We start from the raw sequence: 27,048 nt of genomic DNA, 5'->3' as shown, positions 1-27,048 counted from the left end.
GTTTTCTGCCCATAGACTGGGCAGAATCCTCCTCAGATGTTTCAGATGTTGCTTCTACCCATCAGAAGTGGGTATCAACGTGTCTGTATCAAACACATCTCCCTCGTATATGGGGAAAATTGTGCTTCCTGTAGGGATGGTGCACACTGTCTTTCCAGACTCCCACATCTGATAGCTTCTTCCTATTTTATTTTATTTTATTTTATTTTATTTTATTTTATTTTATTTTATTTTATTTTATTTTATTTTATTTTATTTTATTTTATTTTATTTTATTTTATTTTATTTATTTTATTTTATTTTATTTTATTTTATTTTATTTTTTAAGTTAATTAACTGTCACTATGCCAGATACATCAGAGGAGGATCTTGCATCCTACGCTTTCAGATGAAAGTTCCTGGAAGTTTTAAATAAAACTTGAGGCAGGTTTGATGGGGTTAGTTTAGGGTAAGTCATGAATAAAGTGACAGTGGATAATACACAGAATTTGCCAGCTAGCCTGAGGCTTCGTGGAAAGGTACGGAAATTTTTCTTGTTTCACATATTGCACACACACAGAGAAAACTGTGCCATACCCCACAACTTGTTTCACACCAGATCTTCTCAGTGTCTGAATTTAACTTCAAGCCCACGTATGTTTCAGCAGAGAACGATATTGCGCATCCCTAAAGCACATGAACTGCTGGAAATTGGCACAAATTTGTCGCCAAACAGAAAGTAGAGAAAAGGCTCCATTCCAGAAAGTCTGTTGCCAGATGGTCATTTTGAGCAGAAGGAGAAGAAGAAAATGTTAAATACTGCTCTGCTTTCACGAGTGGTTTTCTACATGCAGTTAGTGCACAGTAATGTTACTGGTTGTTCTTTTCATAGTGTCAAGAGGTGGATGTATATACTATATTGATGTGTCTGTTCGCAGAAATGAGGGTAAAATATGTGCTTAATACCCTAGACTCTTCCATTTTTCTGTACTGTGTCTCCTTGTCTTCTCCATGCCTGTATCAAACACGTTTCTGTGTGGTGCCACTCACTACAGACCAGTCCATGGGTGCTGTTACTCATCCTCCTTTTTTTTCCAGGCCCTTAATTCTTCCAATATATTTCTGGGAATTGAAGTTAGGCAGAAGGTCTGTAATTGCCTGATCCCTCCCGTCCCCTGCTTTTGAAGGGAGGTGCTGCCTTTGCCCTTTGCCCGTCTGCTGGTATCTCACCTGTCCCTCACAAGTTCACTAATGGCCAAGATAAGCGGCTCTCTGAGTACCCAAGGATAAAATTCCTTGGGGACAGCAGTTAGGAAATATCGCTCTTATCTACACAGCCCCAGCTCCTTCTGTCCCCACTCACGACAAAGCTCCTACCCCTGTCGCTGCTATTAATTGTGGTCCCCATTGGTAATTTTGGCAAAAAGAAGAGCGAAAGAAGGCAGTGAGCGCTCAGCATCATCTGGGGACGTGCAGAGCATCTCCCCTGCAGGCTGCAAGGCTGCCCAAATCCCGGGGGGCTGCAGGAGGAGGCAGCAGCATGGGGGTGCCGAAATGACCCTCCGAGGAGCCTCTGGGCTCTTCTTCCTCGGTGCCCGCAGCCCTGCGCTTCCCACCTGCAGCAGGAGGCGTGCGGAGCTCTCCTGCCCGGCTCTTGGCGTGGAAATTGTGCGGTGCAAGGTTGCCTTCAAGTGCAAGCAGGAAGGTACTGCAGGGACGGGAGGGTGAGGGCTGCAAAGGCTGGGACACGTCTGGGAACTGTGCTTCCAGCTCGGGGCACGAGAATCTGCAAGTCACGGAGTCAGGACCTCCTCCCCCTGCAAACAAACAACAAAATAAAAACAAAAAGCACCAACAGAAAAGAAAAAAATCATCCCCAAATCACCCAATTCTCAAATAAGTTTGAGAATTATTGTATTCTCAAAATACAATAACCTGAGAAAATATAACTTTATATAGTTTATATGGCTAGTTTATACAGTTGCAGTATATAACTTCGGTAATTCTGACCATACTCTGAGGCTTGCACACCCCACTGAGTTCAGGACCAGCTCATACCCCTTTGTCACTGCTGCATGCACAAGTGAGCAGTGGCTTTGTGGGACAAGTTGGTATTGGTAAAAGGAAGCAAAGCTTCATCTTCAGGAGCCAATGCAGGTTGTTCTCAGCCTTCCTGTCATTGTAATCTGAGGGGTTTTCTTTCACAGAACTAAATTTTTATGAAAAAAAAAAATCATATCTTGGTTGTAGCTAATTTTGATCCTTTTGGATCGTTTTTCTCATTAAAAAAATGCAACCTGCCTCAGAATTAACAACACAAATAGTCCAAGTGTAGCTTTCCTGAAAATCGCCTTCTCAAAATTTAATTTATTTTCTTAGAAAGGCTCTGGAAATAATCACTTAAAACTTAGTTAAAGTTAACGTCAAGTTTTCACACTTCAGAGCCAATTAACCATTTTTTTTCTCATGGTTCTAATTAATATTTTTCCTAGTTCAAGTATTGGTAACTTCTCTGCTGTTCCTTTATCTGGGAAATCTGGGTACTGATATGAGAAAGCAATGTCCTCTAGGAAAAGTGATGAGACCTAATTAAGAGCCATCGAACACACTGAAACGTGCAGTGAACACCCCACATGCTCTGTGTCCTTTCTCTTCATCCTGGCATGCCTGATATCACCCAAACAGAGGGAGGCAATAGTGTGCAGGGTCATTCTGTGGTTGCTGCTATGGCTTCAGTCACATCCTTTGCTCTTCCAGATGCTCAAAAATGTTGTGAGAGAGGGTGGCAGATCTGGCACTGGGGAACAACGTATTGTAAGGCACAGAATTAACAGCTATCCCATTCTAGCTGGATGAAAAGCAGCCACCAGCGCAAGAGACAGGCAGAAAAGTGCTATAAGGGAGGAAGAATATAGCAGTAAAACACCGAATCCTGCAAACTCTTTCCCAGGTCATTCAAACCCCAGTGCTGGTGCTGGATTTTGTGGGGGATGCTAGGGGCCACGACTCTCCATCCCTAAGCAGCCTTTCAGCTATTGCCCTGCCTGTTTTGCCCCTGGTTGCAGCTGCAATCCAGACTGCCGTGCCCTCCCTCTCCACCTCTCCGTGCTGCTGTGCAGGAGGTGCTTTCCTCCCTCCTGCTGCAAGATGGTGCTGCAGAACAGGGAAATGCTCGGAGGCAGCGTGCAGGAGGTGTTGCTGCTGGAGGACAGGGCCTGCCTGCCCTGCAAAGCGTGTGCGGGGCTCTCAGCGGGTGTTGGGGCAGCAGGGGGGGACCAGGAGGTGCAGGAAGATGCTGGAGCAGGCTGGGGGCTGCATCTCGCCTGCGCCAATTCCTCCTGCCCAGGGACACGCAACCCATTGCTGGTGATCCCTCCATCCGTCTGTGCCACAGATACGGGGTGTCAGGGCAATGCGGGTGGAAATTCCCCCTCTGCCTTTGCCTGCGTCATGCACAGGGACGGGACAGCTTTGGCCTGAGCGTGGTGGGTTGGTATGTCCCCGAGTGATTAAACTGGCTGCGTTTGTCAGGCTTTAAGTCACAATGTTCATGTGAATCCAGCCCTGCTCTGCACTGATGTAAGCTTGAGTTATTTCCTCGAAGAAATCCTGCTTCACGCTGGGACAGTCTGCAGCCAGACTTTCTGGCTAGTGCGCCCTGGTGAATCCAGTGGCAGCAGTTTAAGATATCACTGCCCCCAGCTCACCGGCTTGTGTTCTTGTGGGAAATGTCCAACCCTCAGTCAGATCAAGGCATATCCCCATCATTCCACTTCTCCAGCCTCATAGCGTGTGTTTTTTGGGGGCAAACTGACCTTTGCTGATGACTTAGGCTGTTGTAATGAACTTCTTTTTGGAGCTCCCACGATGGAGGTGTGCATCCCATGAGGCCGGTTTTGCTGCAGGAGTGGTGACCATAAGCAAGCCACAGCAAAATCCTTTGGGTGTCTTAAACTGGTCAACTGTGGTTGACCAGAGGATGTAGGTCAGAGCCCTAAATACAGCCCTTGCACTTCATTTGTTCTTGTTTTTACCATACCTGTACCCATTTACTTACAGAGTTATACAACTTACCATGTGTTTATTTGGATTCTCTGTAGGAGACTTTATTGTGCAAGAAAATGGTGCATGGAACATTTGCTATTTTATTATTATTTTTTAAAAGTTCATTTTCATTAGTAAGTTATCTTAAAACTTTGGGTAGACATGGAAATTCAGAAAAGAAATCACAAGAAGGAATTAAGGAATTGCCACCTAAATGAAACTCTCTATCAAATATACATGAAAAACAAAGTAAGTGTAAAAAAGCCTATTCTGCATGTAAAACTGATGTATTAGAGGTTGTTTCTAAGTGTCGAGCTAACTTAGGTATTTTTGCTGATTGGTTTTCAAGATTTTAGTGCTAGCAGAATGCATTCTGAAATTTTTATTCATGGCTAGAGGAGGAAAATTAAACTCTCCTGCTTTCTAAGCCATTAATTAACACCTGGATGATACAGTACCTGAATCAAACTAATTGAATAAATCAGAATTAAAGATTTTTTTTTCTACTTGCAGTAAAAGTTATTTTCATTAGAAGCTTATTGAGCTTTTTGACCTGCTTTGTGGTCTGTGGCTTCCACCATTTCAGCAGTTTGACTGTTCTGTAAGATGCTGTCATCATGTATGGGTTGGGCAACTTTTCTATACAGCACAAAGGATTTCAACAGATTATGGGATAGGGTTGATTCCACTTCTAATATCATTTAAAACGTGTGTAGGTGAAATAATGATGTCAATGTTTATTGACACTGAGAGCACCCTTTAGCTGCCCATATATACCCCAGCAGGTTGCTTTTATGCTGACACTGGTTTTGTTAATGGTGATGGCCTTGACTGGGTATAATGTCTTATTTTCTGTTCTCATCCTCATGCCATTTATTCCTAAATGTCCTAGCAGTAGCTGTGAGGGGGTTTGATCGTGTTCCTCAGAGCCCTCATGACTCTGCTTCCAAATCTTGGCTGGAGTTGGTTCCCCAGCACAGGCTCCTGAATCCTTTAGTGGGGATGCTCTGCTCTTAGAAGAAGGCTGTGGTCCATTCTGCACACCTAGGTGTCCTGCTTGGCCTCCAGCTGCTGCTCCAGAAGGCCACTGACCTCCAGGAGGTCCCGTGTCCCACCTGCCAGCCCCGAATGGCTATCCTGGATAACCCCCACACCTCAGCTGGCTCCTGACACCCGCATTTTGCCAACAAATGCCTTCCAGCTCACATTAGACTTTGCTCTTGTTCTGCTGCGTGATCTGCAGCAAGTCACTTCCCCCTGCTCCTTTCATCCTTGGCTGTGGCTATTTTGAGAGTCACCTCCTTGGTCCATGGGCTCCCTCACACCAGGTATTTACCTGGATCAGAGGAGTAATACAAGGTAATAACCATGTGGCCCAGACCCACCTGCCAAAAGCAGCAGGTCCAACAGGTCCAACTCGACGTCCACGTGCACAGCGAGCTCCGGCTGTGTGCAGAGCACAGAATTCATGCCCGTGTCAAGCTGGGGCTGCCCGACACCTGGAAATTGAGTAGAGGACTGTACAAGTTGGGGGGAACAGAAAATGGACAGATGGGCACAGGAATAGCAGGAAATATGGTGGCAGGGAATATGTGGAGTTATCAGTGGCTTGGCTTTCTCCCCCCTTCCAAGTGGACAATGCCATCCCTTGGCTCTCGGGCAGGGTTTTCAGGGACCGGAGCTGCCTCCTTCCTGTGCTATACCATGTGTGCAGGCATAGCCTCATTAGCAGCTCGTTAGTAGCACTCCCTCCCTTTTCTATTTATTTATTTATTAATCCTTCTTCACCCATCTGGGCAGTGAGTGCCCAGCAGAGTCAGCAGAGGAGCGGAGGTGTGATGGCTTTACTTTTAGGGATTTCTTTACTCTTGGTGCCTTCCCCCCCTGCCCAGCCTGTCCCTGCAGGAGACGTCCCTCCTCAGGACACAAGGCAGTGGAGTTTGCCTCCTGCCATCCGCCCACAGTGATTCTGCTGGGAAGTGACCAGAGGCAGGTTTTCTCCTTTATTTCTGCCATCAGCTCCATTCCCTTGATACTCCTTGAAAAGGAAATTGTGGCGTGACTCAGGGTTCCCATTTGTCTTGGCTTCTTTCCAAATCTTCGCTGTTCCTTTCCTTTTATTATTTGTCCATTTTTACTCTTTTGTTTCTTATTTCCCTCTCTGCTGCTTTCTTCAATTTTCTCCTTCCCTTTCTCCCCCTTTCTCTTCCTTTCTCCCTCTCTCTTGCTGCTGGATATTATGAGCAGTGACAGCAGCCGCTGGGGGCTGGAATCCAGGGAGATAACAGCACTGCCATGAGAATCCGTCTGCTCGGCTACAATTAGCCCTGCTGATATCTTTCACCTGGACAGAGCTGCCTTATCATTGCTACTTCTTGGAAAATGAAGGGTCACAGATACCGATCGCAGATAGCATGACTCTGGCATTTCCCTCTGGTTTTCATGTTGCTGGAATCCCTTTTTGGCTCCCTTCTCCATATGATTAGTTTTGCATCTCTCTTGTTCAGCTGTGCTGCTGTCAGATGGAAAGCAGGCACCGCAGCTTTCCAAAGGGTGCATGGCTCAGGCAGAGACCCGGCTGCATTTACCTGATGTGAGCAGCAGCACACGTCCGTGGATCCTGCGTGTTTCTGAAGTTCAAAGCCAGAAATAAAATAACGCGTCAGTGCCCCAGGGCCTCTTTATGGTAAGTTGTTGCCCTGTCTTTGGAAACTCTGGAGAAGGGCGCAAGCCAGAGCCAGCTGGGCTTGTTAAGCACTGGGCCGATCCACCCACCCTTCTGCTGGCTGCTTGCGCAGTTCCTGACTAGCAACGTGAAGATATTGGCAAATGCTGCCACGGCTTTTTTTTTTTTTTTTTTCCACCGTGGATGAGTTTTGGCAACTGCTTCTTGAGTCCGGAGACAGCGTGGTTGTCCTTCGTGGTCTTTGTTTTGGTGGCAAGTCCACCCTGATAAAAAAATTGTAGCCCCAGCTTTGCATTTCCCTGCTGCTGATACCTTTCTTTCTGTTGGCCTTATAAACACAGCTCTGTAGCAAGAATAAACCCCAATTTCTTCCCTCTCTGGCCTTTGAAAGCGTCTGAATGGAAGAATAAGATCAGCAGCAGGGCTGCATTTAGCTGAGATGGAGACGGCCTTTCTGCAACTCTTTGTGTCTTCCTTCTCTCTTGCTTGTACGTAACTTACGGGCACAGTTGCTGTTGTTCGGGATCTGCTGGGCTGCATGTAGAGAGGTGAAGAGATGCTGAAATTAAACTAATGGCTCTGGGTCATAACCGGATGAGAAAACCTGCACTGGCAGAGAACTGGTGGCCTGCTGACCACTTCATAAAATGCCCTTCAGGACAAAGCAGAGATCGTTGTTAGTGCTTTCTCTCTGTTTTTGCCCCTGATTTGCTCCATTTACAGCCAGTGCTCAGGGGCAATCAGCATGGCCCTAGGAGTCAGACTGGAGATTTCCAAGTCTTTCCTTCTCCTTTCCCCATGATCTGGTTGGACTCTAAGTCCCTTTTTGCCGTTTTCCTATGAACTCACAGCTATGGATTGCAGCCTGGGTTGGGGTCTGTAGTACTGTTCCTGCCAGTAGCAGCATTTTAGCTGACTGCATGCCCTGTGGCTGTAACCTGTGAGGTGCTGATACCACTGTCACAGCTCCGGCTGGCTCTGTGTGCCGCCAGATTGCTCAGTACCACACATCCACCTTGGACATGTGAACATATTTGCATTTTGGTCAGCTGGAGCACACAGGTTGGAGCCAGCTCTGTGCTTCTGCAGTGACCACGGTTGGTGAGATGGCGATGGGGATGGATCCTGCCAGCACGAGCCAACACGCTGGGGGCACCAGCCCGCGTTTTGTGCTGTACCCAGTGCATGTGAGGGTCCCTAATGCTGGACCCGCTGTGCTTCTGCTGAAGAAGTAAGCTGTGTTTGCAGATGTGTGAGTGTCACTGAGTGTAATAAAGCCAGGGTTGTGTAAGAGTTACTACAGGTGTCCAATGGTGCGACTACACCTGCAGCACTGCACTCGCAGCCGGGCATAGCCTCGAGTGCAGCCCCCGCTGGCAAGGGCATGGGGCTCGTAGTCCCCTGCTTCCTGCTGATGTCCTCCAAGGTGAACCCACAGTCAGAGTAACTGGTTTCTAACGGCTCAATAGTTGTTACGGCTCCTGGAGGGTTTTAAGTTAACTCATTGTCTTGTCCTCAGGAGAACTGCAAAGATGTGAAAATACTCATGGCTCTCTTTCAGAGCCAAGGATGGGTGTTGCTCTGGGTTTCTTTATCCTACGGAGCTTTGAGTTACTGCGACAGCCTCTGCCCTCTCCGTCCTGCCTCTGCCTTGCCCTGGTTGAAAATGTGGTTCTACAATTACCTGCCCACCCACCCCTAGTCCAGACAGAAGAAAACATAGGTGAGTCGCCAGAGGAATGCGAATCCAATAAATTGCGACACTTGTGTGTTTATCTGACCTTCACTGTTTACAAATTTGGCTGGCAGTCTCATGAAAGAGGATCTGCCCAACGTATTGGTCAATTGGACCTTAATGCTCTTCTTGTTTCTGGTCAGCCTGGCAATACTGTAAGAACAGTTTGTTCTAAGCAAGCTCCTGAATGAGTTTATGTGCTGAAATGGCATCACCGCATATTCTCAGTGCTGCCTCCTGGTCTTTTTTTACTCCACCCTTCCAAGCTTTTGACTTCGAAGTCGTGGCTCAGAATAATTGCTGTATTTACTCAAATTAACTGGTCACATCCTGCTACCATCTTCGCTGGGAGGGTACAGCTGTTCTTTTCTCCTCTGGAGAGAGGCCTGACCACTTCTCCAGGGTGTATCAGCGCTGTGCTGCTTTACTGTGGGATCCACAGCAGGAAAGGGAGAGGGCACCCTTTCTTCTGTAGGACAGCCAGAACTACAGGAATACGGTGTATAAAATCATAAAGCCTAGCAAAATTTATTTCAGATTTTGAAGGCAGCGTTTAAGTCTTATCTTTGTGAAGTTTGAAGTGTCTCAGCTGATTCTCTGTTGAACGACGCTGTGCATCGCTCGCTCTCCACAGTTTGCAAATTGTCTGCGCTTGGAGAGCGCTGCAAAAAAAACCACCCATGCCTCAGATTCAGACATTTCTGAATGTGGGATGTTTGAGAACAGATTATTTTCAGCCTCATCTATTTTCTGACTCTGTTAAGATCCTCCCTGATAAGCCTATGCAGTCAGGAAAGCTCCAGTGATTCCCAGCTCCAGCAGGAGCCTAATCCCAACGCACTGCTGTTATCAATAGGATATTTTACCAGAGGCTTTGGTGAAACCAAGAATAGGCCTTTAATTATTATCCAAGACTCATTCCCCAGTCCCGGCTTGTCGGCTGTGGCCAGCTTTCACTAGTCCATGTAATGCAGATAGCCACAAAGTACATCTCCTCCTCCAGGAATCTGCAGAGTCAGCGGCTGCTGCCTGGGGCTGCCCGGACCCTCGGGAGCCCTTTCTTGCTGCAGAGCAGCTTCAGCTTCCAGGGGCATCCTCTGCGCCCTCCAAAGCATCCCGGTTGTTTTAACCTCCCCTTTTTTATACAGGACACTGTATTTTTAATGGGCTTTTGCAGGTTTTTCACCTTCCTGCTGGCATGACCCCACAGGTGAGGCTTCTTTGCAGCCTCAGGTGCCTGAGGAGAGGTGGCCTGGCTGCCTGTCCTGCTGCTGCTGCCAGAGCCCCTTTTGGGCTGGGACCCTCTCCTGTGATACATTGACCCGTAGCCCTGAGGCTGGGACTAGCTGACAGCCAGGAGCGATTATAAAGAATAAAAACTATTTTAAAGAATGCCTCAAACTGGCGCATCGCGCCCCTCTGCAGGCGGATTTCGTAGTGACTTGGTTTTGTGTCAGCTTAACAAAACGCTGAATGTGCATAATGCCTGTTCATTTTGTCTTAAAATAGGACATCTAAATCAGGCTCTCCGTAGGCCTTTCCCAGTCTCTCCTGGCTGTCAGCTTTCTCTGAGCTTCCCCACACCTCCCACCGCATTTTTCTGCGGGGTAGGAAGAGCCTGAAATGTGAGTGGGATTATGCCTGGGTGACAAATGTAGCCCGATGTGATTGCGGGACGGAGCAAAGCAGATACGGAGCGAGCAAAACCTGAGAAATGGAAGCGGGCTTTACAGAGGGGATTACGTGCCATAACGCCTCAGATAGCAGCGCGGGGATCCTGCTCCGTGTTAAAACACAGCCTGGTTTTAGCCTGCCCATTAGCACAACGCTCTCTGCTGTTTCCAGTGACAGCGGGGAGAGCTGGGGCTGGCTGTGCCACAGGGGCACTTTGTTCCTGCGCCGTGTGAGCTGCCCTGGGCTCCATTTCAGCCCTGTTCTGGTGCCCGTTGTGGAATCGTGCTCCACACATGCTGCCATCAGTGCCGCCAGTCCGGGGTCTGGCCAGCAGAGGAGGAATACCCTTAAAAAAACCCTAAATCCCCATCAGTGCGGAGCGTCTCCCAGCAGCCTCTCCAAAGATGACTCCTTATTTTAAAAGAATTTCTAAATAAACTCCAAGCCGCATTTTATAAGAGAGGATGGTATTTGCAGAAAAGGTCAAGACTATAACAGTCAGCATCCTCGGAGATAGGAATTCTCAGCCCCTGCAGCTTCCCATAATTTGTCATGGCTTTAAACCCTCAAGTCCCCATTTTACATTCCCAATCAAGACAGACATGAGGTTTTGATTTCCAAATGAAATGCTCCGCTGGCTGGGATGTTTTTCCCTACAGAAGATGTACAGAAACAGAAATTGTTAGGATTTCACTAATTATATGGTTACGCTCAGTCCCGACCCTAAGCCAGGACCCATTAGTGCTGGGACCGTGGGGGCAGCCCTGGGGGGCACCCCGCGAGGCGTCTGTGCCCCTGGGGATGCCCAGCTGCACCCCGCTGCCACCTCTCCGCACTTTAACCTTCTTGTTGGGTTTTGGGCAGCTGTAATAGGGGTGACCCTCGTGGGTCGGGGTGCTGCAGGCTGCCCGCGTTGCTCGGAGGCTCGCGCTCTGCTGGGTTTCTCAGCGGGGAGAGCGTGCAGCGATTTGTGCCGCTAGCAGGTGTGAGAGAAGCCTTTCCTCTGCGAGCCTGCGGGGAGAGCATGGAAACACGAACACCGCAGCGAAAACTGAGTGGGATTTGTGTTTCTGGTGAGGTGTCAGGAAATAGCTTTTAAAATGCACTGGTGAGAGGCTTCCCAGCAAGCATTAACCATTCCCTCGCCTGGAAGGATGGCTGCAGTGAATGCACCTGGCGAGGTGCAGCAGGAGCTCTGTCGATGCTGCTGCCATGCTCCGGGCATCCCCTGGTGTGGGCTCGGTGAGCAAAACCATGGGCAGAGTCTGGGAACTGGGGAGGGCTGCCCCGAAAACCTCACAGCAGCTTCGGCTCAGCCCGCGGCGTGGGCTGCCGCATGTAAATTGCCATATATACATTTGTAAATGTTTTGGTATGCCTGAGCAAGCCAGGATCTGGAATTAATTTCGGTCTTTTGGGAGACCAGACAGGGAGCCCGTTGGAGGAGAAATCCAAATGGGCCAAAAGGATGGATTTTGGTGGGATTTGTTCAGTTGGAAGAGACCTGTGTATGGATGTGCTTTTGTAATCTGAACGGCCTTGATTTGTTTTTTCTTACTTTGCTTGTGAAGTGACTCAGAGCAAATTGAACTAAACTCACTCCGGTCGTGAAGCAGATCCGCACGCTGATATTAAATGTTTTATACACTCCTCGGGGTTGTGCAATGCAGCATCCCTGCTGTGCAGTCCGTGCTGAGGCTTCTTTTCCCCTCTGTGCTCCGTACTTTCTATGTCAGCACTCGCTCACCGCGCTCGTCTGTAACTGCGACGCCCCAAGGGAAGGTGAGGGTCACTTCTCCATCACCAATGTGCAGCCGCTCTTTGAGCAGAGTGCAGCCTCACCACTCCACACGTCGGGAGATGAAGAATTACTTTTCTGGCTGAAATTGCAGGGAGGATGGTAGAGAGCAGAATGCACTTACCTTGTGGCATCCCAGCCACGGGGCGGGCCAGCTCCTGCAGGAAGACCCGTAATGCTGGTGAGTGGTCCAGCACCACCACAGGCTGGTTCGTGGTCCCAATCTGACCACAGTTTGGCCCAAAATCATACCACACCAAACTCTGTCACTTCTTCACTGGCAAGATACGTGTTCCCCACGGTGCTTGACGACAGTCTCTGGCAGGGTTATAGATAGCATTTCCTTGCCTTTAGGTGCAAAAGCTACAGGTCCTCGATTGCTGCAGATCACATTTAGGCTTGCGAAGCCCATCTCCTCCAAAGGCTTCAGCGTGATTAGTTATTTTTATAACTCCACAGAAGGAGTGTTAAAAATGTGCTTTTTCATGCAAGCAGCCTTAAAAAAAAATCCCTGCTTTATGTTCCTGAGGTGCTTTCTCATAATTTTCCCGTCCCCTTGCTGCCTACACCGCAACGCTGTATGAAAACGGCTTTGGAGACAACACAAAGTGCTGTATCTGCAGTTTGATTTTTTGCAAATCCTAGAATTTTGCCTTTCTCCTTTGCTGAAACTCTGAGAAGCATTGAAGGTTTTGATTTCGATCCTTCCTTGGATGGTAAAAAAGTGAACTCAGGCTAACAGGCACTGCCCTCCTGTTACATCCCTGTGGACTGGTATTTACTGATAGGATAATTCAGAGCTGACAGCAGGGATGCCAAATGGATGCCCTCTGTTTTTTTGGGAAAATGTTCAAGGGAGAACTCTTGCTATGTTATGAACTAGCAGGGTCTTTTTATATGTGCAGGACAAGTCTTATCAGCTGTTACGGCATCTAGAAAGCCTTGCTGTGCTGGCACAGCCCCGTCCCCGTGTCCTGCTCCAGCCAGGGCACATTGCTGCTGCTCCCGGCGTGGGGACGGCCAGACAGATCACCTCTGCCCCCCTTGGTTGCTACCGGGAGCCTGGCCTGGCTTCAAAGGGCTTTTCTTACCCCTTATCACGGCGGCTGAAATTCCAGCTTAAACAAAACCCAGCCACAGACTTATTCAAAACATTTATTAGTGTTTAAGGAAAATAATAGTGTGAAAGGTACAGAGCTTTGTCTAAAGCCATATGCATTTTCTTTTTTTACAAGCTTATTTGGCTGCAAATCCTACATGAGATAAAACTAGTATGTTTTTCTCCCAGAGATTTGGAATTAAGGACAGTTTTTTTTTTTTCCTTTTAGTTCAGCACTTTAAGTTAGGACAGCATTTTCCAGGGTTTATTGGTATCTTCTTCCAGTAAGCATTTTGCTTCTCCCAGTATTTTCATTCCAGAACAAGGCTCATTCCAGATGCAAAGCGTAAAGGAAACATTCATACCTTGGCTTTGAAGCTAAACCTCCTTCATGAACAGCAAGTTCATAAGGAATGTTAATTAAAGCATCATACAGTATCTAAATGGACATTTTTTTTTCTCTTTTTTTAAACTTTATAAAGAATTAAGGCTATGTAGATGTCACAATAAAATACTCTCAGGTAAAACGCACCCTATTTGTTAGACATGAAAGAAGGTTTAACAATAAATAAATGATTTATGCTGTCAATAACATTATGGAACTGTATAAAACTATATTTACGCAGCTTTAAACATAAAAAACATACTAGTGGCATGAATATATACAACACAGGTCATGACGTACGTTTAAATTATCATAGCCAGCAGTGTTCTTTTTTTAAATGGAGACACTATAATAAATAGAAATGTTAAATATTTACAATAATAGCATATGTGGAATCAGTAGATGAACACATAAAATCTTCACACACAGAGGAAAAAAAAAAGTTATGCCTTATAAAAAAAAATCCCTCCCACCCACAGCTCGCCCACCCACCCAAAAGAAATTGTCATTGACTAGAACAAGGGGAATATACAATTTTCTCCCCTCGGAACAAATGAATACAAAGAAAACTGTATGCATGCTGAGGTGATATGTTGACTGAGACATTCAAGGATATACCTATCGATACGTTTGGTTCCCATAGATGCATCGGACCTCTGAAGAGAGAGGGATCTTAGTTCGATGCACGAACGTTATGTCGGTAGCGAGTTGTTTCGTGTTTGTGTTGTTTATTTTTTTGCTGAAATGCTTGGATTGTCTTTTTGGTTCGAGCTTGTTCTTTACGGTGACATATGCCACCAAGGGGGAGAGGATGCTCACAGGGAACTTCGGGAGGCACACTGGAGATTTCCTTATAGTACCACCAGCAGCCACTTGGTTTTTGGGGCAGAGGTGCTGGCTGTCAGAGCTAGCACGAGCCAGCCTTGGCAAACCCCTCCATGACATCCTGGGGGCACCATCCAGGGGACAGCCCTGCTGCAGCTCAACAGGTCGGCCTGGGCTCTGCTCCTTGGGGTCACACTGGTCTTTGTATCTACGGTATTTGGCCTGATCCCACATCTTCCCACTTAAGGTGAATGAAAACATCACAGAACTTAGCTAAAATCAGGAAGAATCAAGGTCATTTCCTTAAAGACCCGGTGATCACACGGAGCTGCACCTCTACAACTCAGCGGTTCTCTCTTGCTTCCTACGTGACTTCTATTAAAAGTAACGCCTAGAAATTCTGCGGGTGGATACACGCATTAAAGCCTGAATATAGCTATTAGGAGCTGTGCTCACTCAGCAGTAGCTAAAATCTGAGTTGGAAATTGTAGCCAAATTCCAACAGCCTCTTCTGTTTGTGCAGCTCCTTCCCACCATGCGACAAGACGTACGTTGGTTCACCGGGTACGTTCTGTCTCTGCCAAACTGCCTTCCTGCCCCCACAGCTTTCCTCCCAAACTTTCTAAATAAGAAGGCTCAGATCTTTGGTGTCATTCCCACTTTCTAAGAAAACTCACTTGTCCTCCAGAGGAAGCTGAAGAGCTCACCCTTCTGTCCCCGTGGGTGCTGTCACCTCCATTTCCAGGAACATAGCTGGGGATATAGGATTGCAGGGCTGCAACCTGAGAATTACAATTGCATAGGGGGGAGGAGAGATGCATCCCAACACCTCATTCACACTAAAAACTGCTCAGAGACAATCAATTCTTGGCACTCTTTCTCTCTCTAGTAACTCATTCCGCAGAGACCAGCAGTCATTATCTGCACGACAACGAATAAAGAAGTCGACCCCCTCTCCAGATCTTTGGCATTTTGGTAAACCACAGCTGACAGGCAGGTTCTGGCGGGGCTCCACATCCCAGCAAACCACACCGTGTTACTTCTAAGGAGAGACATTTCTGATGGGCTTCCGATCAAGCCCTGTGGAAGAACTTAATTGTATGGGGTCCTTCATCATGTGAGCTTACAGCCATCCTTTTGAGCTTGTGCATTAGGGTGGAGGAGCTGTGTCTGGGTGGGCAGGTGTAAGAAGGGAATGTGCAGGGGGGAGGGTTAGAGGTTTGGGAACATACTCCTGGGGGTCTTCCATACCACGCTCTGTAACTAGGGGAGTTGTGTCCAACTACTTGGTCTGGAAGCTGATTACCTAGGCCTTGGATATGCTGAAGTGACTGGATAAGCAACTGTTAAGTTACACAGTGGTTAAAAAAAAAAAAACACAAACAAATAAGGGGCACTTGAACTAGGTAGGCAGTGTTGCCTGGATGGGAACAATGGCTCAGAAGTTACTCAGCAGACAGCGGTGGAGCTCCAGACTGCACGGTTCCTGTATGAGAGACAGGACAGCTATTTCATTCCAGCGTGTCACAGAGAGCCTCCAGCTCCTGCCTTGTCAGCCACAGGCAGAAACCAAATCCCTCTGGAATTCAGCCATCTGTTGTAAGACTGCACCCTAAACCTTCGGAGGTGCTAAGCCACAAGCGGCCGCATGCAATCTGCCAGAGCCCTCGTAACCTCCTCCCCAGCTGAGGGACCAAGATAAACAAACAAACCCCCAAAACAACCCAACGACCCCAAACCAAGATCCTAAATTTCAGCCGATGTCCGTTTCGTTACAAAACAGAGGGGGGGGGGGAAAAGAATTTAGTCGGAGACATTTTGCCACGTTTAGTGGCTGCTCAAGTGTCGAGTTTGCTGGATCAATAACCCATTGCCACTGCTCTCCCTTTGCTACTATATACACTGGTGCTGAGGTCCATATATCTTGCAATGCCCTGTGCTTGACCTCTGAATGGGAAATGCTTTGGAATGTCCATAGACGGGAAGATGGACTCAACGGAGGAAGCTTCCAGCGGAGGGGGAGGGTGGGGGTAACGGGGGCTCGGTGCCTTTTTTCACCTCCGGATGTCCGAGAAGTCGGACAGTTCGTCTGCCCGGTCCATGATCCCATGTGCCCCTTTGGGACCGTGGGCCCCAGCTTTCACCCGGGCATGGGCGTTCGGGTGGCCCTTGGTACCTCTCTCTCCCTTGGACGCTCGCGAGCTCTCCCTGGGGTCGGACTCGGAGTGGGCCAGGATGTCCCCGCGGCCAGCAGCGGCTTTGCCAGCTTCAGCCAGCTTCTTCTCGGGGCTCAGGATGGCGTCACCATGCACGGCTGAGGTGCAGAAGCTCAGGATGGAGCAGAGACTCCCCCAGTTCTGTTCGCATTGGGCCTGGACGCTTCTTGTTATTGCCTTTTTCACCTCCTCGCCACAGGTGAGCAGGATATTCACTAGGTCAACATACGGCCTGGAGGTAAAGGAAACAGTGAGAGGCAAGTCAAAAAAAAATAAATATTAGGGTTATCTACCAGTCAGCCAGGGTACCGACCTCTCTGCCTTACTGTCCTCTTTCCTACAGCACTGTTCAGCAGCATTTGTCCCCCACTACCTGCTTACTTGGGCACCAGGGGGTCAGAAATCTACTACCTTGGGGACCAGTTCTGCTCCCGAAGTTGACTATGAGATGTGTTATACTCTAATTGGCCGTATCAGAGTAAGAAATGCACACGACAGCATCCTGTGGAGCAGAGTCACTCAAGTGCCGGGGCTGCCTGGATTGTTCACCCAGTGGAGATGCTCTGGGAGAACTGTAATTCCCAGCAGGGGAAGACAGGAGGTCTACACGCTTGGCAAACGGGGCTGTGAAATGGAACAAGTGCTATCTCACACCTTCTCTCGCTATCTCTTTCCATGCTCCTTTGTCTTTATTAGTCAGCAGACACGACAAAGGAAGCCAGCTCTGGAGCCATCAGCTTGATAAGGCAGCTTGCTATCTCCAGGTGAACACCTGATACAGACATCCACTGGCCACCAGCCTGCAGGAGGCAGGCATTCCCCCCTGCTCTGGGAAGAGTGGCAGACAAGTACGAGGTCCTCTGGCTTTTCTCACCACCTTCACCTCTCCCTGGAGCAGCAGGTGTCGACCTCTGCCACAAGCAAGATCCTACTGGGACCCGTGATCCAACTGCAGCTGAAACACACGGAAATCCACTTTGGTGGCACCGAACGTTCTCTTCCTTTCCTTACAGAGCTAAGTGCAGCCTTCACTATGTACCTTGTCCCAGCAGAACAAGGACTCCAAACAAGCCAAGGCCAAATGCTGCTCCTGCTTCCCACCCAGCGCCGAGAGCCGCCTGCAGCCCCGCAGCACAACGCAGCCTCTGAGCACAGCTCGGCAACTCTGTCACGGGCACGGAGGACAGCAACTCTAAAATAGCTGTGGTCGCAGGTTTCTGGGTCAATATTGATGTTGTCTATTGACACAAGTGCTCAGCTGTTAGCAGGAGGTGCAGCAGGCCCAGAAGAACATGCTTAAGGTTTGGATGGTAAGACCCGTGCAAACTGCAAATCAAGACCTGCCCGGGGCTGGCAAGCCTGGGTTCAGCAGGAGGGATGGTCGTGGTTGTATGCATGGGGTGGTGGTGGTGCACCTTCCACCATCCCCTAGCTCTGTGATGGTGGACAAGCCCTGTCTAACAATCTCTTCCCAAGAACTGAGTTGAGGAGATCCAATGGACTGTGATCAGTGTCAGATACCACCCTGATTTTACTCTGCCCAACTGCTTAGCCTCATTTTGAATGACTAATCTTGGAGAGCCACCTATTCCCCTATCTGAAAAGATTTCCCATGTTTGGATTGTTTCTGTCATTAAAAAAAAAAAAAAAAGCTATTTGGAATGCTCCAGGGAAGGATCTGCCAGGGCCTGTCACCACTTCCACCATGACAAATGGGTCTGACCCACACCCCCACAGCAGCTGACTCCTCAGGAAGAGGCTTCACTGCCCTGATCGTGCTCCTTAATGCGCATCACAAGAAAACAGCCAGAAGAATGAACCAGAGAACAAGCCTGAAAGCTGCCATTGGCTTCTATGCTCTTAAGTTTTGTCTTAATCATAAAATAGAAGATGGCAGAGAATTGAGCACAATGCATATGAAGTAAAGGGGAAGAAAAAAAAAACACAACAGGGATTGGTTGTTAAAACCGGGCATAATCTGTGCAAAAAATCTTTGGAAGAAAAAGGTTGCTGGTATGACTAAAAAGTGGCTCAGCTGCCAAATATTTCAGGTATTCAAAGTCTGCCAGAGCCCTGCGGATTAATACTGGCCCATTTCTCCTTCGCTGTTTTACTTTCTGCATTTCAGCTGGCCTGACCATAGTACCTGAACTGAGCACAAGGCTGCAAGTCAGCAGACGTGATTTTATTTCCAGCTCTGCCACACTCGCCTATTGATCTCGAACAAGTTACTTAGTTCAAGAATTTCAGAAATGGCCTCTAAATTTAGGGGAGGGGAGGAGGCTGGCTCGCTTCTATTCGGGGAGTCCCACACAGGAGAGCTTAGCTCCAGCCCCACAAGATGCTGAAGATGAAGTTTAAGAAGCTCTAAATGAGATCATGTAAAATATAGGTGCTTAGCTAAATGACCTGTGCCTTCAAACCGAGGCCCCCCCATTTAAGCTCCCCAGAAATAAGCTGCTGCCTTTGGGCATTCCTGTTTTGGCTTGTTTGCAAAATAAGGATAACCCAGCTCCTCATTCTACAGCTTTTGGCTCTCGTAGGTAGTTTTCAACATAAAGTAAGGGAATTAGAGCCCAGCTCCTCTGGAGACCAATGAAAATGCAAGGCTAGAAGTCAAAAATAAATGATTCTATGAAAAATTAACATCACAGTTGCTGGGATTTGAGGTTTCTGCGCTAATATCCACTGGGGATAAAAAGGCAAAGGGGCATGGTAGGAAGATGCTCTAAAGTAAGCCTGCTGCCAGGCTGTGGCTCAGCCTCCTTGTTTGGGAGTGGGATGTTCACCTGCAAGAAAAACAGGCTCTGATTTTTGCATCTGTGCACAAAGAGTTGGTACAAACAGCTTGTGCCTGGCTTGTTGCTGTCATGGAGCAGCTTTGATCAATTCCTGCTAGGACTCAGCCATTCCTTGGAGGGTAGCTGTGTTCCCAGGCAGAGGGATGAGCTGCTCAAAACCTGACTTGTGCCTTCATTTTGCACACCTCCATGTTTTATTAAAAAGCATCTGAGATAAATAAGGAATAAGATGAATGGGAGATTACCTGGGGGACTGCAGCTCCTTCAAGGACAATTAACTAGAAGACATTTGAAAGTATGTATTTACAAAAGAAATTATCCCGTTGACAACTCTGCAAAGACCATCTTCCCCCTTGTCCTCTAGCTGTCACTTTGAACAAATGGGTCGTGAGCAGTGCCTTTGACTACAGAAAGCAAAGAGGCTTTGTGAGATGCCTCTCGGAACATCAGACACTAGTGCTGTGTTTGCCTAAGGACCAAAAAGACAGCCAGATCCAAGTTCAACCCATTTCATTTCCTTCCTCAGCCACATCTAGCCCTTTGCAAGCAAGCTCGTCTTCCAAGGCCCCTGCGAAAAAAGCATTACCTTGGTCTTGTACCTGGGAAAACAAGCCGTGCTTAAGGCCTGAAGGAGGTGAAACAGCTTTTGGGCAGATGCACAGCCCATTGGCACCATCATGCTCCTGGAAGGAGCTCCCACGCCTCTGACTGCACTAGCACGGAGGCACTTACTCATGCTGCAGCAGGTCTTTGAAGTGAATCATCTCCACAATGACCTGGACGTTCTCCTTGGCAGCGGAGCAGAGGTCATGCTTCAGGTAGCACTCCCGCTGTAACTGGAACACCATCTCTTTAATGGCTGGGCACTTACGGCTGATGCAGCTGAATTTATGCCTCAAGGCATGAGCCTTACACTTCAGAGCGTCTTTAATGAAGGATTTTCCCTGAGAAGAAAAGAAACGGAGGAGGTCTGTATTTTTGGCCATTAAGCACAGCAGCTGATTTATGCCCAGCTAGCTGCTCCTCTGCAGGACAACGTCAAGGGTTATTAGGCTGCTGGGGAGATCACTTAATGGCTTCTTCTCCCCTCTTCCCTTTGTTTCTCTGCCCTTAAAGCTCACGCCAGGTTGTGCTGCCTTGCTGTTCCACTGGAGCTGAACACACAGGGCTTCCTCAGATATTTTGAGGTTTCCTCTGCCCCAACAGCAGACTGCCCAAGAGGGAAAAAGGGAAAGAGTAAGCACCTTGAAATAATTCAGTGCTTGAGTTACTGGCTTCCTTTGCCTCTGGGATGGTAGCACAGCAGATTCCCACAAGGGATAAGGGCACACTGCCATGGCTGGGGTCTCCAAGACCACAAGCAGATACCCATTCCTTCACTCTATTTTTTTTTCTCCATTTAAAAATCAGTTTGTGAACTCCTTACAGAGCATACATACGCATATGCACCATTTCCCAGCTATCAGTTTTTTGCTACTACCGCTTCCTCAGGCAGAAAGGGACCCAAATCAGCACTAGTAATAATTCTAGTGTCTTGATGCCTGTTTGTTGCGAGAAATTCTCAGTGAAATAAAATAAATAAACCCAAGAAGCTAAAATGCACGTTGCAAGAAAGCTGCTTTAGCAGCATCTCTTTAAAGATCATTTGCAATTCCCTCATTCAGCTGCTTAGAGGGTATCGAAAATCATCCCTACCTTTTCCCTCTTTGCTATATGACCCCGCAGCCAGACATACACGGTGCACGTGTCACAGCCTGGCAGCTCTGCTCAGCCTCTCTTTACTTTGCTGAGCAATAGGTGCTGCACTGCATCCATCTCTTCATTGTTCCAGATTCTTTTACAGAAATGCTTCCAGAAGACCAAATTCATGTTGTCCTTTATCCAGAACACATGGGCACAGCTCCACAGACGTGGACTAAGATTCACCCAGACCTGTGAGCAGATTTTGTCCCCAAAATGTTTCATCCCAGAAACACTTCTCGCTGATCAAAGAGCTATTTCAGATATCATCCCCTTCTATTCCCTGTACCATACCTGTCCTTCTCTTCAATACTGAACATGCAGAGCACAGTGGGAAAATTAGGATAAAGAGAAAATCCTTATACAAACCAAACCTTACATCATTTATCAGGTTTCAGAGAGAGAGAAGAGCAGAAAATGGTCAGTGCTACTCTTGTTATTTAACACACCCTGAAACAACTGTAGGTAATAGAGATAAGCCCTGAAAAGCCCCATCACAGCAGAGGCTGAAGTCACCTCCAAATTAAAGCTCTGGGGGTTTGGTGCTTGTGCACTGCAAAGGGGACAGCCTGTATGGGAATTGGGCTGAATCTGACTGCAGTACCTGGGGATCCTGTGGAAGAGGCAGCAGGGGCTACACTCAACCTTCACGGGCACACCTCCCTCCCAACAGGGCTCACTGCTTTTATCAGTTTTGCTCATTGACAGAATTGTGCAAAAATAAGGGTTTGCTGGAAGCCACTTAGAAATGATGTTGAAGGTTTTCAGATACCCAGACTTTAGGAGAAACAATTGCAGTTTGATTAGCCAGCCAGACCCTTTGTACATCCTTGAGAATTTAAGCCTAAAACACTTGAGGTGTTTCCTGCTAGGTGGTCCCACTGTCCCTCACGGAAGGGACGGAGTTCTGGAGACAGCTCTACTTTACACCACGCTTCCAGCAGTGCCATGGAGCTGGTGCTTTTAGTCAAGTTATTCTGTAAACTGCATGGTCAAGCCAAATGCCGCTGGCCCGGCGTAATGTTCTCTTCCCTCCACACTGAAATGGGAGAGTAGGTTTACAAGACATAATAACAGGATGTCTCAATGATGCGTAAATGGTCTGGGGAGAAAATGAAGGAGACAAACTTAATACCGCATACCGTCGAAGTCATGTATTTTAATGTCAGTGCTCGAACCAAAGGCTCATATGAATGCAGCAGCTTTAGGAGGTTGCCTGCACTGGTTGTGTGCAAGTCTGGAGAACCAAGCTTTAATAAGCACACAGTGGGAAACGTTTCCTGATACATCTACATGAACTTGGGAGCCCAAGCTGCGTTTCAGAATGAGTTTTGAACAAATGTGATGTAGAAGCTTAAGTCATTTAATGTTTCTGAGAACCGTGCTCATCTATGTTACTGTTCTGATTGTTGCCCTGGGTGCAGTAGGAGCAAGTCCCCACGTGGAGCTGCAGCTAGGGACAACCTGTCTCCTGGCACAGCTTACACACTGCTGCTGCCTTGGATCTTGACTCTGGACCCTTTGCTTCAACAGAAAGATTTCTATTGAAGCTGGTCACATGCAAAAGCAGATGTGCTCCTTAGTGGTAACTTTTTTCTCAGATGTGCAGAAGAGGAGAAAATAAATGCTAAGTTTCACTGTGTTACCTGGGCATCAAATTTTCCAGCGTTGTGCAGGAAAGTCATGCAGATCTCATGTAAGCCTCGGATCTCGCAAGAATTGTTTTCAAAGCATTCAAACACGCCGCATCCCACATCGCCGGCATTAACCAGGCAGTGCTGGATTTCAGCTAAAACGAGCATTGATTACAGTTAATTTGAAGAACTGTTCATAGGAGCTGCTGGTGGTGGGTAGGGGGGAAGGGAAAGAGACGTTTTGCTAACATCATCAGTTCGAAAGAAAAAACACATGTGACAACGGTTATTGTACCCGCAGCATGCCCACTTTCTGCAGAAATTAGGCCAAAACTTGGGTGCATTATGCTATGAAAGTGATATCCAAGAAGCAAATGCCAAATCCACTACGCTTACGTCAAGCTCTTTCACTTGAGAACTGTCTAATGCTTTCGCATTCCTCAGGAGCAGAGGACAGGCATGATTTTTGCTGTCTGACTTGTACAAAGACCCCATCAAATTCAAGTGCCAAAACGAGAAGCCCATGAGGAGCTGGTCCCAGCCAGCTAGAATTGGTTGTTTCTGGTACTTGGAGCTAGTTTCTGGTGCTACAGCACAATGCTCTGTGCAGGCTACCGGGTGTCCCCGTCCCGATGTCGAGGAAGTTAATAGCAAAACTCCCACTGATAAACAAAGTCCTTTGCACCGATTGTTGCATAAAGCTGAGACTCTGTCCTCACCTATGCAGGAATCAATTCGAAATGGGTATTTTTATATACAGCACATAAAAGAGATCCACCGGACCTAGCACACGTGTTTATTCTGCCCGAACAGATGTTATGTAATGCTGTGAAAAAAAAATGCTGTCTAATACCTACGTACAACCCCTCCTTTCCAAGTTCTAACTCTCACTAAGACAGCTTCTGGTCCTTTAAAAAAAAAAAAAAGGGACAGTCGTAGCGCTGCCAGAGGGAAGGTGGTTGCTGAAAAAGCCCGGGGATAAAGTTAAACAGGGGCAGCTTTTAGACCAGGACTGAGGATGCTAAGAACGCCTGCGCTCCATGCCCTAGTGGTACCTTTAATTAAAGCTCGCTCTTGGGAGCCAGCCTAATCCCCCTGCGGACCGCAGCACATTTCAGCCCCCCCCTTTGCCGTGCGGGGCATTTTGCAAGTCTTTGCAGCAACTTTCCCATTTCAGCCCGCTGCAAGGCAGAGGGGCACGGAGCCGGGATGTTCAGGCTGAGTCCGACGGGGCTCGTGTGACCCCCCTAGGAGGGCAGAGGCTCTCCCCACCACCCCTTCTCCTTCCTACCTGCCCCGGAGGGGGTCCAGGAGGGTCCTAGGGGGTCTGTCCCCGGTGCTGGGGCTGCTCCTGCATTGTGTCGGGCAGGGGTGGGGGAGCTGAGCGAAGCCACACGCACCGGGGAGAGGGGGGGGGGAAAAATGGAGCTCTTTGTGGAGCGCTGCAGAAGCGAGGAGCCGGGCTTTTTTTGGGGCCGGGAGCTCAGCTGTAGTGCTTGTGTTGGCATCCGGATGCAAACCCTCGCCGGGATCACATGTCCTGGCTCCGAGCGTGCTGAGAACTGCACAGTGCCGTGATTCACATGTGGCAGTCCCTAATGGGGCATTCGTGCATTCCTGCGAGTGTGTGTGTGAGAGTGTGTGTGTGTGTGTTTAAACACGTCGCGCAGCAGCGAGAGTGTTAAAAGGGAGAAAAAAAAATATATATAATAGAAGGTGGTGAGGAGGGGGGGGAGAAAAGAAGGAGAGGGGGGAAGGGAAGCGCCTGGATCCCGCGCTCTCCGTGCACGGCCGGGCAGCGATCCAGCCAAGTGCACGCCTCGGCTGCCTCTTTCTAGGCAGAGACACCGAGGGGAAGGAGAAAGGGACAGGCGGGGACCCCCCCGAGCCCCCCGCATCACCTCCCGGCTGGAGCAGCTTTTAGACACCCCTCCAAAAAAAAAACCAAAAAAACTTTCTCCGTGCTGAGCCCGGGGGCCACGTGCACGGGGCAGAGCCGGCTGCAGGCTGCCAGCCCCGAGCTTTGCTTTCCCCCCCCCCCCCCCCTTCTCCCTTCCCCTCCGTACCTGTGTTCTGCAGCGACAGCCGCCCCTTCTGCGGCGGGGTCCTGTCGGGCGGCCCCTCCGGAGGGTGCGTGGCTTCAGCACCGGCTGCTGCGGGGCCGGGCAGCACCAACACCACCACCACCAGCACCAGCAGCAGCAATAGCAGGGCCGGGAGGTGCCCGCGGAGCCCCTCGCACATGGTGGCGCCTTGCCGCCCTCCTCCTCCTCCACCTCCTCCTCCTGGCCTCCACCACCTCCTCCTCCTCCTCCCGGCCCCAGCGCGCTGCCCGCCGCGGCCCCGCGCCCCGCATGTGCCCGGCGCGGCGGCGAGCGCGGAGTGGCGGCTGCGGAGGAGCCCGAGGGTGCCTCAAATATCCCCGCCGAGCCCCGCTGGCGCTCGCATGAGGGAGCCGAGCAGGTGTCGCTCCGCGCCGCGGCCAATGGCAGCCGCCGAGCGCTCCGCCCGCCCGCCGGGGGGCCGGCCCCGGCCCGGCGGCAGGTTGCAGCCTCCCGCCCCCCTATGGCCCCCCCCGGTTCCCCTCAGCCTCCCTCAGCCCCCCCCGGCCTCCCTCAGTTTCCCTCAGCCCCCCCTCAGCCTCCTTCAGTCCCCCCCCCAGTCCCCTCCCGCTGTTGAGAAGGTGCCCCCCTACCCCCCTCCCCCCAAACCCACCCGCAGGGGGTGGTGGTGGCATTGAGAGATTATTATTTTTTTATATTTTTGGGGGTTCTTTTTCTGAAGGTGACAAAAAGTCACAGAGTTTGGGGACCCGGGGGTGTGTGTATGTGGGGGGGGGGGTGACTTGGGTTTGTTGGCACCGAAGGGCCGGAGCCGGCCGTCCTGCGGCGCTTGAGGCCTCAGTTGTAAGAGTTTAAAAAAAAAAAAAAAAAAAGAGGAAAAAAAATAATAAATGAAATCCCTCTCCAAAGCGGCTGTTGCACGGAGTTTCTTGGAAATCCTCTCCTCCCTTTTTTCCTGGGATTTTTGTACCCTGCGAGCTCTGCGGGGAACTGGGATAAATCCGGCACCTGGGGGGAGGCCGGGGGGGCACACCTACGGGGGGCCGCCTGTCCCGGCACCCCATGTCCCTGACACCCCATGTCCCTGACACACAATGTCCCCAACACCCTACACACAGTGTGGGGGGGGGGACATCTCCCCTGCAGCCTCCCCCCGCTGCATCCCCTCGGCCTCCCCGAGCTGCTGCCTTGGGAGCCGGGGCTGGGGGAGCAGGGCAATGTGGAGCAGGTGATGGGAAGCGTCCCGCTTTTGGGACAGAGGCGTGCAGGCCTCCCCTCGCCCCGCTGTAAGGCTCATCAGATGTTTCATCAGACCCTGCAGGCCCCGAAGGGCCGGGGGTCCCGCCGGGGGGGGGGGGGGGTCGCAGCCAGGAATGTCTCCAGCTGCCGCTGCCGCTGCCGCCGCTTCCTCACAGCTGTCAAAATGCACTTGAGGAAATCCACTCACACCTCCCCGAGCAAGGGTCTCCTCAGCGGGACGTGACACCGCGCCGCAGGACCATGGCTGAGCACCAGCAGGCACGTTTCGACCCCCCCCAGCCTCCTCCTGGCAGCCCCCAAAGCATCCCCCCCCCAACCCCCGCCAGCACCGCCAGCCCGGGCCTTGGCCGGTTGTGGCCGGGAGGTTTTTTAGCTGGGTCTGAGCTGCGCAGAGTTTGTTTACCCCTCTTTAGGGTCTGGCTTCTAAACATCTTTTTGAGGCTGAAATTACGAAGAGGCGTGCCAAGCGCGCGTGGAAATTCCCTGTTATCAATAGGCGACGCGCAGCTCTCCGGGGAGCTGGCTGTGCCCATGCCCCTGGGACAGGCTCTGCCCTTTTTGTCGGGGCTGTTAATGGAACAGAGAGGGGTTTTGTTGGCTTGTTTGTTTGTTTGTTTTCATTTCTACCTCGCCCGAGTGCCTCTTGGCCCTTCTTTTGTCCTTGCTCTCTTGCTGTTTGTACTGCTGAAGAATTTTGCTCCTTAATTGCCTTTGCTAGGTCCAACTAACTCGGCTTTAACAATTCCCATCTCCAGCTTTCGAAGACCAGGGGCTGAATGAACTCAGGAGCAGCACAGATGGAGTACAGGCAGGAGGATTCGAGGGACAGCAGCTTCTCTCTGCCAGAGGAGGTAACAGCCAATGTCACTGTTCCTACCCGGAAAGTTTGTATTATATAAGATACCACATATTTTTACTTTTTTTTCCTCATGCCTCACAAATTGTGCTCTCTTCTGTCTTCTCACTGATGTGTTAGGTCTGATGCCCTCTTGCAGCCATCCCCCGCAAATCCTTTCTCCCCTTTTTAAAGATACAGTTTTGGATGGGCTTTGCCCTTTTGACTTGAAGGAATTCCACACATCCTCCATCCACCAGACCCCGGGTTCCTC

At 49.4% G+C, this 27,048-nt stretch overlaps 2 protein-coding genes across 3 annotated transcripts in view; one reads left to right on the top strand and one right to left on the bottom strand.

Annotated features, from left to right (window-relative positions):
- Nucleotides 1-27,048, top strand: part of BNIP1 (BCL2 interacting protein 1) — a 112,640-nt gene that overhangs the window by 40,757 nt on the left and 44,835 nt on the right. For both annotated transcript variants that reach the window (XM_068698599.1, XM_068698600.1), the window contains exon 7: nt 26,695-26,790. The gene's annotated coding sequence lies outside the window, so the exon portion shown is untranslated. The remainder of the gene's footprint in view (nt 1-26,694; nt 26,791-27,048) is intronic.
- Nucleotides 13,058-25,054, bottom strand: STC2 (stanniocalcin 2). Its single transcript, XM_068698593.1, has 4 exons — nt 24,683-25,054; nt 22,629-22,771; nt 19,975-20,186; nt 13,058-16,673 (listed from the first exon to the last, which is right to left on the bottom strand). The coding sequence occupies exons 1-4, from the start codon at nt 24,858-24,860 to the stop codon at nt 16,280-16,282; spliced, it is 927 nt and encodes a 308-aa protein (XP_068554694.1). The 5' UTR covers nt 24,861-25,054; the 3' UTR covers nt 13,058-16,279.

The sequence above is a fragment of the Anas acuta genome, chromosome 14 (assembly GCF_963932015.1).
Source record: "Anas acuta chromosome 14, bAnaAcu1.1, whole genome shotgun sequence".
Classification (NCBI taxonomy): Eukaryota; Metazoa; Chordata; class Aves; order Anseriformes; family Anatidae; genus Anas; species Anas acuta.
This window is presented reverse-complemented; position numbering and strand designations above follow the sequence as displayed.